General features: G+C 28.9%; 1 protein-coding gene across 5 annotated transcripts in view; it reads left to right on the top strand.

Moving 5' to 3' along the window:
• Positions 1 to 14,730, top strand: part of LOC129956526 (uncharacterized) — a 232,153-nt gene that overhangs the window by 105,316 nt on the left and 112,107 nt on the right. Inside the window, exon 1 of one of the 5 annotated variants that reach the window (XM_056068469.1) lies at positions 4,305 to 4,331. The exons of 3 other annotated variants lie outside the window; for them this stretch is intronic. In XM_056068469.1, coding sequence (XP_055924444.1) covers positions 4,320 to 4,331 — 12 coding nt within the window. In that variant the 5' untranslated portion in view covers positions 4,305 to 4,319. Of the gene's footprint in view, positions 1 to 4,304; positions 4,332 to 8,684; positions 10,603 to 14,730 lie in introns of those variants that run through there. One more of the 5 variants, XM_056068463.1, reaches the window with a different exon arrangement.

Genomic DNA, 14,730 nt, shown 5'->3' with positions numbered 1-14,730 from the left:
AAAATATCTTGATTATTTTTTTAGATATAACAATACTCGTACAATAGAATTGCATTAATTAGTTTTTAAATGCTATAAATAAGCATTACTTACATGTCAATAGTTTATTATAACATGGCTTCTAATTGGCATAGAGACAAAATAAAGATATCATTAAACAGAAACGCTCCCATTTTTTTAAATTGAAAAAAAGGTGAATTTTTATCCAAATTTAGGTTTTTAACAGATAACTTAACAGATATAACTTTAACAGATAACTTAAACAAACAAACAAAAAAAAAAACTTGGGAGAAAGAAATTTCCATTGGATAACATTTAAAATTGCTTAATAAAATCTATGAGCCCATATAGTTACGACATGGGCAGTTTCATATCAATCATTGCCATAAACGCAAATTTAAATTGCTTTTCCCTTTTTTTACTCTGCATTCTTAGGTATTAAACTACAGAAAAGAAAATAGCCTTTACAACTTTTTCAAAGATATGAAATATATGGATAAAAAAAGATGAAATTAATGTTTGGAATTCTCGCAAACGTCAAAAGAAGCAGTAAAAATACTTTTATGATTTTTGGAGCATATCGAAAGACCGTCACTTTTTTTTCTCTAGAAATACTTGAGTGAAAAATCTAATAGAAATGCATTTCTAACAAAATTTTTTCTCCCTTTGAATTTTATTCTTCTTGAAATAACTTTATGCCTGATTTTCTTTTGGGACAAAAAAAATGATTTTCTTTCCTGTTATATATTGATATATCAATTATATCTTTTACTATTGGTTATTGAATGTTGACTTAAATAATAATTTCAATACATTTTTATAAAATATTGCAGCATGTTTCAGAGGTTGCGATTTGTATTCCAAGAACCGAATATTTTGGCAATGATTTTTTGAAAAAAAAAATCATTAATATTTCATAATTTTTGTTTGTTTACAAAATAAGAATTCAATAAGAAATTAACGTGGGCCTTAGATGGCATTATCTCATGCGCACGTGATACACATTCAGTGCAATTCTTCAAATATTATCTAAGAAATTCATTGCGTAAAATAATGGAACATAGATATTAAGTAACGTGTGCATTGCATTTGTCGTATGACTGACTTTGCATGAATATCTCAATTCCGGTCGCTGCTTTTTGCAGAATTGAGATCGATTTCGATTTTCGACTTTAGATGAAACTTTTGATTCGATAGATTCGACTTTCTTCTATAGATGAAACTTTCGATTCGAAGATTCGACTTTCTTCTATAGATGATCTATTTCTTAGACTATGTATATTCTTAGACTATCTATTTTCTATAGACTATGTATATTCTTAGACTATCTATTTTCTATAGATTATCTATATTCTTAGACTATCTAAGACTATCTATTTTCTATAGACTATCTATATTCTTAGACTATCTATTTTCTAGAGACTATCTATTTTCTATAGACTATCTATATTCTTAGACTATCTATTTTCTAGAGACTATCTATTTTCTATAGACTATCTATATTCTTAGACTATATTTTTTCTGTATACTATCTCTTTGTTGAGATCCCTTAGACTTTATTCTATATCTCTGCACTGAATTCAATCGCATAAGGAAGGAAATTGACTACACATATTTCTACACTTTCTGCTGGGCAATTGGGTCCGAAACTCCATAAAATCTACATTTTTGATATTCGGACCACATCTCGACTTTCAGTTATCTATTTTTCCGTTTTTGAGTTTGGACAATCACAATTCAAGAATTAATAAAACTATAGATTTGAGGAAAGAAGGAAAACTTGGGATTGAGGAAGATTTGGGTCAGATCTATCTGTACTATCTATCTATTTCCAGTGATAAAACCATATAACAAATTTTATTTGTTGAATGAAAATTGTTGTTCGTTGGATTTCCACACGGAAGAAGAGATAGATATTTTTCCTCAAAAATTTGTTAGAACTCTAAAAGTGTAGCATAACTCGACATAACTCTATTACCTTCTCTTTTGATAAACGGATGCCATTACCTTATTAACATCAAAGTACCTTTCCCATGATCCTTGGAGGTCATTATGAGATTGTATTCTAAATGAGTGTCGTATATTTTCGTGTTTATTTTATCTTTGAAATGTGGAACAGAAAATAATTAAATAACTGTTCCTGAAACTCGTCTATTATTTTCATCTACCTCATAATAACTTATAAAGAGTCTCGTCCCTCTACAAAATAGTGATGAAAAAGATCATGTATGAAATTTAATCCTTATTTATCTTGTAATTACATATAAATTTCATACTCACTGCAGATAAATAGAAACAGTTTTTTCAAGAAGAAATCTCAGCGCTAGAGAGGATGGTTCAGAAAAATCTCATTGTATGAAAATTTCGAATTTTTTGATGCATACAGTCTCTCTATGCATAGTTCATAAATGAGAAAGTAATGAATAACACTTAGGTAACTTCAGTTTACAGTCGGCATGATGGACAAAAGCTTATAATCATAAAATATTACACTATTCTGTCCTTTGGTTTCTCTATTCCGGGACAAATCCGATATGAACTGCGAAAATGGTTACCGAACTGTAGCAATTCCGTTGTTGAAGCCAAAGAAATGTAACGCGCAGAAACTTGGTTGAGGTGTTGGCTGTCATTTTTTTGGCTTCAGTTGACAATTTTTTTAGAGCTGAAATGTGTCGAAATAGATTCAGCAGATAAAAACATTCGATAGAGGAATAAAAAAAAAAATTATGTATACTTGCCCTATAGCGATTTCCAAACAGAAACTTCTCAGTTTATGTTTATACTTCTCAGTTATGTAGGAATACCAGTATTACATAAAAGAAAATTTTTCACCATTATGAGAGGGAAAATATAAGGTGCGTTTTCGTAAATTTTTCCTTTCGGGTCATTGCTCTTAAACTTATGATGAATAAAAGGTTCCCCTATAATTAACATGTAATTTAAAGATATCAAGTGAAAATTCATGGACTTCGGGTCACTTTTTTTAAACAGAGAGTGAATGCAAGAGAGTTCGAAGATGCGTTATCTCTGATATCGCTCTTTCTTTCAGATTCTTTATCATTGCCATAGAAAATTGTAAAATGTAATACATTTTTCTTAAATCTATCGTAGCTTGAAATAATTAATTAATTTCTAGAAATAAATTTACCAATTCATTTCTTTTATTAGATTTTTATTTAACTTCATTTATTTGAATTTGTAAAGATGGAATGTTATAAATTCCTGATATTCAGGAGTTTTAAAACTTATGCCTTCTGGATAATAATACACTATTTTATATATATATATATATATTCAGAACTTTATTATCAACTAATTTAATCAATATATTTGTGATTGTGAATAATAATTTAATGAGTAATTTCGAAAAATAATTAAAATAAAAAATGTATGTTCTAGTACACTATTTTAAAACACAAAATCATATTTTGAGTCACGAATTTTTAAAGACTCTATTCTATTTCAGAATTAAAAAATTGAATCTGCGTCTTTTTTTAGCAAAGAGGGGGAGAAATTTGAACATTATTTTTTAAAACTTTTTTAAATATATTTGTTAGTGTTTGCAACAAACATTAGTCCATAGACTGAGAATTGCTGCATATGACTGACTAAAGATGAATTGAATAACGTGCGTTTCACATTTTATAAATTCTGCTGTCTTTCTTTGTTAGAGTTTTTTATTAACAAACATAGATAGATTTTTTTTAATTAGTTACAGATGATTAAAAACTCTAACAGCAAAGAAAAAAAGTGGACTAATTTGTAAACTGTTTTTCTGCGCCCACCTTCTGAATTTTGTTCCATATTTTTACCTTCTTTTGTTTTGTGGTAGGAAGTATTAAAATGATGTTTTATTTGAGCGTGCAAAAGGAACTGGTTATGATGCAGACACGTCTTCCGCGAGATGACCTATTGTAAATACTGATGACTCAGCGTCTCACCAAGAGAGTGGAGAACCGTGTTTGTTGTCTTGAACGAATGATGTCAATGGAGCCTGGGTAAACTCTAGACTGCAAAAGAAACCCTGGCAAGGTCTGTTTGATTTAAGCAATAAAACGGTACAGAAATGATAAACTCGGAGAATACATAAAAGAAAGAACAAAGCATGATTTCCACCTGCTGATTGATACGTCGTTGCAGCAGCTGTTTTCTTTTGATGTTAAGTTTTGGTTTGTATTTTGCTTGATTTGAAGGTATTAGAAAGAGTCATTTGGATTTGGAACCTTGATCTTGATGAACTTATTCTCAACTTTTAGAAATGCCATAAAAATCTTTCATAATTTTAAATTACGAATTAGCTAAAGAGTATTAACATAGGAATGAAGCAAAAGGTAAAAAAAAAGTTATTTTCGTAATTTATCGTCTCGATATAAGACATGTTTTGTGTCTTAAGATAAATGTTCGAACTATTTCAAAGACTGATTCGTAATCAGCAATTTGTTATCATCCTTACAATTGGATAATTCATTCTATCATCTAATTTTTAGAAATATGCCCTAGATTATCATAACATGCATAAAATAATACTGGTGTTGATTAAGTCTTATTTCAAAATAATGCTATTTTCTAACTAAATGTTTTTTCGATGTATATTATTTCTTTGAAATTAGAACCGAAAAACTCAGATCATGATTAAAGTTTTTTCCCTCTCCCATCGATTTTAAATTGGAAAAAAAAAATGTGTCAAAATAGGCACTAAACTTTATTTTTACGCATGTTCAAAAAGTCATGTTTCTTAAATGTTGCTGTCATTTTTATTGCTTTTAAGAATTTGTTTTGTCATTATATACGTAGTTGACTTACTTATTCTCTTTATGATGCTTCAATATCCGTGTAATATAGTTAAATTTCATGTATCACTACTTAACAGTGTTTGAACATCAACCGGCAACATTACAATTTAGGGAAAACAAATAAAGGTAAGAAACAAAATCATCATTTATTTAACTAAATATTTTGAACAAACAATATTTATTTAAAAGTGAAGATATATTACAGAATTTTAATAGATATTTTTTAAATATCTATACTTTGACAGAAATAGAACAGCATCGACATATTTTTTTTATCTTCTTGTCTTTTCTTTCTTTCTTTTTTTTTAATAACATGTAGAAACCAAAAGATCCTAATATTGTCATTAATTTGTACTGAGCAGTGTAGAATTATATATTATGCAAATTATTATCGAATATAGAAATATTTTACTATGTTTGTCTGAGTAGTTTTTTTCTTCTTTTTCTTTCATTGAAATTAATTTTTTAATGATTAATTTTTGCATCTGCCTGTTTATGCTGGTTATAATTGAATAAAAAAAAATAGTACATTATTACATTAAATTGAAAGAAAGAAAGAATCATTTTTTAAGAAATAGATTACATCAATCATTTTATAAGCCGTTTACTGTAGTATATTATTCATTATAATGTATATATTCTTGTTGTAGGTTAGTGGTGAATACTGGTGATTGCGAGGTCAAAATATTTTAAGCATTTTGAAACCATAAATATTAAAAATACATAGTTTTTTTTTAAATTTTAAAATTAAAATAATTTAATCGATTCATATATATGTATTTTTTTTTCATTTATTCTGTTTCGTTGGGGTTCTGATTTTAAAAATGCAGTCAAAAAACTTAATGTAATTTTTATTACAATATTCATTGAAAATATTAAAATAATTTCAATGAATCTTGTAATAAAAATTGTTAATTTTTCTAAATTATTATAAATTATGGTTTTCAAACTTTTTAGTCTTATAAATTCTTCTGTTTTCTTAAATTATCAGCAAATTCTTTAAAGGGACCGAAATGATTTTTAATACTATAACCTCAAAAGCATTCTTCGTGTAGGCATTTTAAATAAAATTACTAATTAATATATTTACTACTTATTTCATTAATATTATTTATTTAACGGATTAATATTTATGTTTCTTGAGAAAGAGTACACATTCAAAATGACATATTATTTATGAGAACATGTTTTTTTTTTTTTTTTTTTTTTTTTTTTCGTTTTTACTAATATATTTTAACACTATTTTTTCTTACAATAGTTATTCAGTATTTCTTTACACATTTTTTAAAAATGCTATATTTATTACAAACATTTTGAAAAATTATTCAGAGCAGCATTGTTTTGTACCTTATTTAAAATTTTGTATTTCCTTTTTATTTCTGCTGACGAGAAAGACTGAAATAAATTCTTCATGGTTTTAAAAAAGAAAACCTTTTTATTTCACCCATCTCATTCGAAAAAAGAAACTATTGGGTGGTTTGGCGACGATTCTCCCTCTCGATTCTGGCAACCCTGTCTTTTACATACGATCAGTGCGGAACGCTCGCAACTCCGGTAATAGGTATCGTGTGCCAAAACAGAAGGATTCACTGCCCCCACGTGACTTCCTCAGGTGTACAGCCGGCTAGTCCTCTCTGAGGAGTTAGTTTTCTTAGAGGATTTACATTCCGTCGTCTACCATCTGCCGTCTGAAAATGCTTTCTATTTAGCGACAGATGTATGTCAGGAGCGTGCGCTGAAGAAATTGATGGAAGAAGTCTTCGATAAGAGACCGCATGAGCTGTCGGATCTTCTGTCAAAGAGAATAGTGCCACCGCCATGTGCTTAAGTGTTGTGATTGTGCTGGTGTTATGTTACATCTTCTCGTGATTGTGGTTGATTGACCATGTTATTAAAGTAAAAGTGGTGCATGTGTATTTTGCGAAAGGAAGATAAATATTTCTCGTAGTTGAATGTAGAATTAGTGACCAACGGAATTTTACGAAGTTTTCAACAGATTTTGTGGATATTGCAGAGTTGGATATTGGGAGATTGGTGAACATAGTGTTGATATTAGGAATTATTGAAGAAAAATATTCGGGTGTTCAGATATGTTTGGAGGCAGGATTAAAATGCAATAGTTGTGTTCTTATTGTTAGTCGATTTCATACCAACATAAATTTTCTATTCAGATTAATCAGTTGTTATATTTAAATCGCATTCATGACACCATGAGGAATTATTTTTTACGTTATTAAATTGTCATTCTAGTATGATGCTTTAAATAATCTTATTTTCAAAAACTGATAATTTTTTTCTGAAAAATCATTTTTTTTTTTGGTGAATTTTTTCTTTCTTTAATACTTTGCTGTATTTACTATTTTAAATAATTTTCTGTCTTTCATAATATTTTTAAAGTTAAGATTCTTCTTAATGATTCTGCTGCCTAAATATTTTGGATAATTCTATCAATTTCTTCAATTTAAATTTTTTGTAATAAAATCTTTGAGTAATTTCGAAAATTTTTCTTGTTTTCTTCAAAAATATTCATATAGGTAAATCTTTTTGTATGAAATAATATATATTCTGATTGAAACTATTTATTGGCATAAAAATTCTTTTATTTCTACATGAATCTGCAGTGAGACAGTTTATGTGGATTCGAATTTAATCTCACACCCCCACTTAATGTTAAACAAAATCACTACCACTTGCTCAAATTTCCTAATTAATCTTTTCAAAAATATCTAAAGTGATTCATTTATGATAAATAAACCATTCTTAATAACATTAAAACACTCTTAATTCTTAATGATAACAATAAACTGTTATTATATAGGTGCCATCCGTTTATTTTTTAAATTGAAATCCGGTTATATGATAGTTTTTCAACAAAACTAACCTTGATTTTTTTTGACCGCACATGGCACAGATCAAAGCGCCCCCGCGTTTTTCAAAAGCGGCCCAAAAAAGTCGACTTATAAGGTCAAATGGCCTTCCTCACACCTTCGGGCGTTAGTCGAAACCCCGAACTGTCTGGCCTCTCAAAGAAACCTCTTTCAGAGCCTCCTGTCCTCTATTTTGTTCTGCCACCACTTCCTGTAAGGCGGACACAAAACGTAGGTAAAACGGGATTTACCTTTTTGCTTCTCTTTACTGATATCTCAAATTTCTTCTTTTCTGACATCTAGTCTTTCTGACAGCTGTCGATTAAAAGGGTGACTCATGCTTAAACACAGCCTTGAATAATAAACGTGCTAAAATTCAAGAGCTCGTTGAAGTAAATAAGACCTTTTTGTCTTATTCATTTATAATTTTTATGACATAATTTTTTTAAAGAAAAATTATATCATAGATTTTAAATATAGCTCTATTTCACCTTCAATCTTTTTTTCAACATTGCAGAGTAGAATTTATTTTTTGAAGGCTACTAATTGTTTGTCAAAGAACCCTGAGAATCCTTTGCTGCCATTTATATAATACATATATTTGAGTTACCTTTTCTTTTCTTTATTATATTTTCTGTATACCGAAACATACATCTTTATTTATGCTTTTTACATCATTGTCATAGTTATTTTTTGTTATTATTGATTATTTATAAAAAAATGCGTAATCTATCCATTCTAAAAAATAATATTTTATTTTGTTTTTAAAATATTTTTTAAAAAAATCAAAGCGTCTAAATAACCAGATTCTTATGTAAACATTATTTTTTTTTCTTTAATTAAAACATTTGTTCTCAACTTTCTTTTAGTCTCAAAAATTATATACTGTTCATAAAGACGTAAATGGACCTTCATCTTAGAAGATTACCCAATTTTGTGCAATCTTAAAAAATTTTTTTTAATGTATTGCCTTTTGTAAGATTGTTTCTTATCTTTTCAGGAACACTTTTTTTTTCTATTGTTTCTTTTTGCTTATGCCATCACAGATTGATATATTTTAATCAAACCGGTTTATTGCATTTTCCTCAACAATATAATTTTAAACGGCTATTTCTCCTTGCGCAACAGTTTCAAACGGAAAATATATTTCGTATTTATGATGAAAATCTGTTTTTCTTAGATTTAATTCCACTCTTAATATCTAACAGAAAGAAAATGAAATGGTTTTTGCATTAAAAAAATTTTTTAAAAAATATGTAACGATTGATTTTAGTTAAGTCTCAGCTCTTTTTTTAAAAATTAAGTTACAAAAATTGTCCTACAAATCAAGTTCCGTGACTGCATGTAGTTTATTCTAAATTGACGTTGAACAAATGATCGATGGTTTTTTGAAACGTGATCGATGGTTTAACTCTGTCTTTGGTTCGGTAGTAATCACTGGTAATTGCATTAAACTTTCTTTGTCGCTATTCTTCCTCTACTTTATGCTTCTTTCCGAAACAATATCTTAGAGTTAGAAAGCGCCTTAACCTTCAGTCTGTCGATTTAATCAGAGTAAGTGGTGCAGGTTGAATTTCGATACTCTGATTCACTATCTTTCCTCTTCCACCTGTCTAGACTGATAAAACGGAACGTTTTCTTCCATGACAACACTCGTGTACAGTTTACTTTCTTTTTATACCTGCTTTATCTGTCATGATTTGTACTTGCTGAAACTATTTAAAGCAGTAGGTATTCATGGCAAGATATGATTTGACGTTTGTTATCGATGAGGTAAAACTTAGAAGATAATGTAATCAATTAGTCTTTGAACTCAGAAAATATAAACTAAAGGAAAGGATTAAGTATTACTTTCACCTTGCGAGATTGTCAAAGTGAAGATAAAGTATCACGGGCTCTTAAGTATAGTTAAAGTGAATATATATCAAGAAATTAGACAGCTTTTTAAGATAGAAAAATAAAAAATCTGCTTTTGAAAATAATATATAAATTAAAAATCTCAAAACTGGTCAAGAAAGAAATTTCAGTTGCTCTTGAAAAAGAACAAATTGAATATTATCGTAATTGACATCCGATCTTAACTGTGGTTTTGAGCATCTTGAACCAAATTCGGCTGTTGTTGGACTTCTGCGCATGAAGAAAGAAAATATTCATTTCATTTATAAAGAAAAGGTTAGGATGATGAAACATTATATATTTTAATTCCATACCTAGAGAAATGGTATCAGACTGAAAAGTTGAAGTATTTTGCTTAGTTTGGAAAATCAATCGATATTATGAATAGAAAATTGCTTGTAGTGGCTTTATGTGCTCATAAAAGGAAGAGATTTGTCTAAGTAAGAACATAAAAAAATATTTATTCGAAACGAATTTTCTTTGAACCAAAGGTAAAGGAAAAGTGAAGTTTCGTTTTGGAGAATTGCTTTTGAGCGGGAAAAAATAGCACAATTTTTCGATTTAAGATATCTTTTCTGAAACAAATAAGACAAATAGAAATCACAGGTTAACAGATATACAAGGACAAATACCTATTATCTGAGAAAAAAAGAAACAGAGAAAGAAAGAAAGTATAAAGATCTAACATTAAAACTGATATCAGAAAGAGAACTTGCTTTCACTTTGAAGAACTACTCAGCCTGTTTTTTTGAAAGCATCCAGACGATGGTCATGAAAGCGAGCTGGCCGAATGTAAATCGGCGCTCGGATGTAGTTTTCTTTTGTACACAAAGAGCGGAACCAGTCTTTTAAGTGAAGAGAGAAAAACGGATCGAGTTATTCAAAAAGGGAATAGAAGGGTCGACGCACGCTTCTTTGTTTAAAAAGAAGAAAAGAAGGCGTAAAGAAGTGCTATGGGTTATTTGAATGCAACTGCCCCGGGTTAGGTGTGACGTCACGCATCGGAAACCATGCCTTCTGGTTGGAGCGAACTGGCCCTAACATGTGTAAGTTTTGAGTTTTGTTTTCTTATCGGAAGTTTGTGGTAAATAATAAGACGATTGAAGTTTTTTTTTTTTCGATCCTCAAAAATAAATAAATAAAAAGGGATTAATATTTTTTATTGAAATTTTTTGAAGCTAATAGGTATTTTTTTTTATTTTATATATTTTGAAAATTTTATATAAATTAACTTGTACCTCTAATTTCCTGATTTGTTTATATCAAGAAGAAGAACAAACATGCAATTTTAAACTATTAACAAAATTATTAAAAATTATTATTGTTATTAAAACTATAATCATTTCCTTTTTGGATGAAAAAAACTAGTTTAAGGATATTGCTGATATGTGTCGAAAACATGCAGAGAGTTTAGAATTAAAATATCCCTGTTCAGAGCACCCTATCTCAAAAGAGAGCAAAACAAGTAAAAAATGCTGAAATTAGTTAGTATGCAATTTAGAATAATGTATAATACATAATTTTATGAAAATAATGAGATAATTTTTCATCCACTTAACAATAAAAAGGGGAATAATTATCTTTTCATTTTTGGGTCACATAAAGAGCTGTCATCATCCATAATTTTTTCACTTATTGATGAAATCTAGAAAATGGAGATTCTAGTGGACAATCAGGAGAGTAATTTTTCTATTTTTCAAGAAAGTAAATAATCGCGAAGGAAATAATTTGTGAACCTTTTTGTCCCCAAGATTATTTAGTCTTTCTGGTCCCTCATTAGTAATATATCCATCGCACATGCGTAAAACTTCTGCTAAATTATTAAAGAGCTTATAAATTGGCTGTTCTTGGAAAGTGAATTCTTAATACCTAAGTAAAATAGCACTTTACTAGCTTTATACAAATCAAAAACTTTTGATAGAGATTGCAATCGTCCTATAAAGAAAATATTAATATTTGTAGCTGCATCTGGCTCTTAAAACAATAACAGCTTTGTCTAATTCCGTCATGAAATAAAAATGGGAGGTGTTTTAACATTTTATTTTAAGCTATTCGACATTTATTATGAAACATACAGAAATCTGAAAAATAACGTATTCCACGTTGCATTTACAAAGTTTATTTATTTATTTCAATTTTTCTTGTTGCATGCAAAATGAAAAGTAATTTTGGAAACGTTTTGTCTTCAAATCAATTTTCTGATTAAAATGATCCATTTCAAATTACTGCGATGTGGAACTAAACTAATCGATATATTTCTACAAAATTTTAAGAAAAATGCATATTTGAATAGGTGTGTTTTTGTGTAACATAGCAACAGCTCTTTATTGAAAAGACCACCCAGATCATACACGGAAACTGTTATATTTACTTCAGTTTTTTCTTTCTTTCTTTTTTTTTATCTCACGAACTTCGGAGAACCGTTTAAAATAGCTCGGCAGTTCTCTGAAATGTGTTTTATCTGATTACTATGCTCGAAATTGAAGAAGGGATTCCCTCTCCCTCTAAGAATTAAGGCTAATTTGTTTCAGATTGCTTGTTCATTCCAAAAAGCAACGACCTAAAATTTTCTGAATTGACTAAAACCCCTTCAGCTTGCACTAATCGAATAAAAATGGCTTAACTTAGCTATCACCGATTTATTATCACCAATTACAGCGGCGGTTTGTTTGTTAAATTGGCATATCGAAGCAGTTTGAGAGTCCCGCCTTCAATTTATCATCCGAATTTTTTCCTTCTTTTATTTTGTTTACAGCCATTCGTTCTGGTAATGAGAAATTTCTCCCAGCGATATTCCCTCTTTTTTTCTCCCCCCTCCCTTTTTAACACCGTGGAACGAAAACAAGTATCCAATTTATAGATGTGTCAAAAGGGTTGACTTAAATGTTGCATGCAACTGTATACCTGAGGGCTTTACAACTTATTATGGAACGAAATTATCTCAAAATAAGCCAATCACTATTCGTATTCATGTAACGTTTAAAATCAGTGACACTTTTAAGCTTGTGTACTGAGCAGAGGTACAAATTGTAATCGGTTCCTCATCCTTGAGTATGTATGCAAATGTAAACACGGTAAGTTTGTTTGCTCTCTTTTCTTTTTGTTTCTTTTTAGGCAACGAGTGACAGATTTAGACCTTTTGCACTTTATGTGGTGCTCTTAAAGAAATATCTTATATATATATGAAAAAAAAACCCTGGTCAAATTTATATTATTTCTTATTTTAATCATTAATGCTAATTATTTATTTTAATTGAGGTTGTAATTTCAATATTTTGTTAAAAATTCTTTGTTTATATTTATTTATTTTGACTAATGTATTTGCGTTATCCACTTTTGTAAACCATATTATTTAAATAGATGTTGAATATTTCTAAATACTCTTAATAGTCTAGTGAACGTAAGGTTAGAACCTGATTAATTATACTTGCCAAAAATTAATCTCATATCTGTTTTACAATTCATAATATTTGTATGTATTTGGTAAGTCGATATTCTTTTAATCGACTTGCCTGCGATATCTTCAGTCTAGCTGTCTCTGTCCCTATCAGTCTGAATAATATTGTCACTTTTGTACACTATATTATTCAAATAGATTTTGGTCGTTACTAAATATTCTTCACAGTTTAGTGAACTTGACCATAAATACTTTTCAAAAAATTAATCTCATATCTATTTTACAATTCATAAAATTTGTACTTATTTGGAGGGTCGATATTCTTTTAATCGACTTGCCTGTAGCATCCTAGCCTGCCTATTCGGAAATCCGTTATTGTAAGCACCATATCCCAAAACGAAATCAATGATTGGCAGATAATATACTTTTGATGAAATGATATAATATTTAACTGCTTATTATTATTGTCATATTTTTCGATATCTGCTTAATGCAACTTACTGTTATGTGGTGCAATATGCTATTTTCGGCTTTTCAGAGCTGTAAAAATTATACAGAACCTTTTTAGAGCTGTAAAAATTATACAGAACCTTTTTAGAGCTGTAAAAATTATACAGAACCTTTGTTTGAAATATAAAATTTCATTATGCAGAATGTTGATCTGGATTTTAAAACATAAATATTTCAAATGTAATTAATGAAATATTTCTGCTTAGGCGTTCGCTTCGTGCCTCAAGATCATGAATGGGAAATTTCAAACGCTAATCGATGTATATCGCTGTACTAAATCGACATTGAATATAAGATACTGATTGGGGGGGATTATTTCAAAACAATGTTGCTCCTATAACCTCATATCTTAAACTTTTTTTTTGCTGAATGTAATGTAACCTCTGAGGAATATAGAGGTGAGGGAGGATCGGGAGGGGGGGGGTTATAGATATTCCAGCATCAATCTTGATCGGTCCAAACTACGAAGATAATATTTTGTTGTTCTTTTATAGTTTTTTAAAACCAGAAATCGAGATGGGAACAGAAAATTAGAAAATTAATACTAAACTTGGAACGTCTCTGAACGAAGCCAGAACCTCTCAATGAATCCATTTTAGTGCGTCTTTGTTTCCTGGGATTCGATTCATTCCATTTTTTTAATACTTAGAATAATCTAGATGATTTTAGTATCTCTAGAATAATTTAAAATTATATGAATTCTACTGATATATTCATTTAGTAGGATTACATTTTATTATTGAATATTCTGCAACAAAAATTGGATGTAGCTATATACTCACTATCAGTTATTGAATAAGAGAACTGTAACTATCATTACCTGAAATTGTATAAATAAGTTTAAAATAATTAACACCTTGGAAATTCCATCAAAACGTGTTAGAATTTCCAAACTTTTAAAATATTTTAAACATTACATTTTGCATGAAATTATAAGCAAAACAATATGCTAAAATGCTCATAAAATCTCATATAAAAGTAGATCTATATTATTATATTATACAGCTAAATAGGGAAAATAGTTAGCAGTTAAGTGATTTGCAAATCAAACTATAACCAATAATTGTTATCATTTTGAATTAAAATTCGATAGTCATTATTTGTATATCATTGATATACTAAAGATTCTTTACTCTTATTTTAAATCCTATATCGTTATTTTCAGGACAATTTAAATGGGCGTAGTGAGACACACAGTATCATTTCTTGAAATTGTGAACATGAATTATTATTGACTATAGTATTATTTCTAATTGAATTCTTTTCA

This window comes from Argiope bruennichi, chromosome 2 (genome assembly GCF_947563725.1).
Source record: "Argiope bruennichi chromosome 2, qqArgBrue1.1, whole genome shotgun sequence".
Taxonomy (NCBI): domain Eukaryota; kingdom Metazoa; phylum Arthropoda; class Arachnida; order Araneae; family Araneidae; genus Argiope; species Argiope bruennichi.
This window is presented reverse-complemented; position numbering and strand designations above follow the sequence as displayed.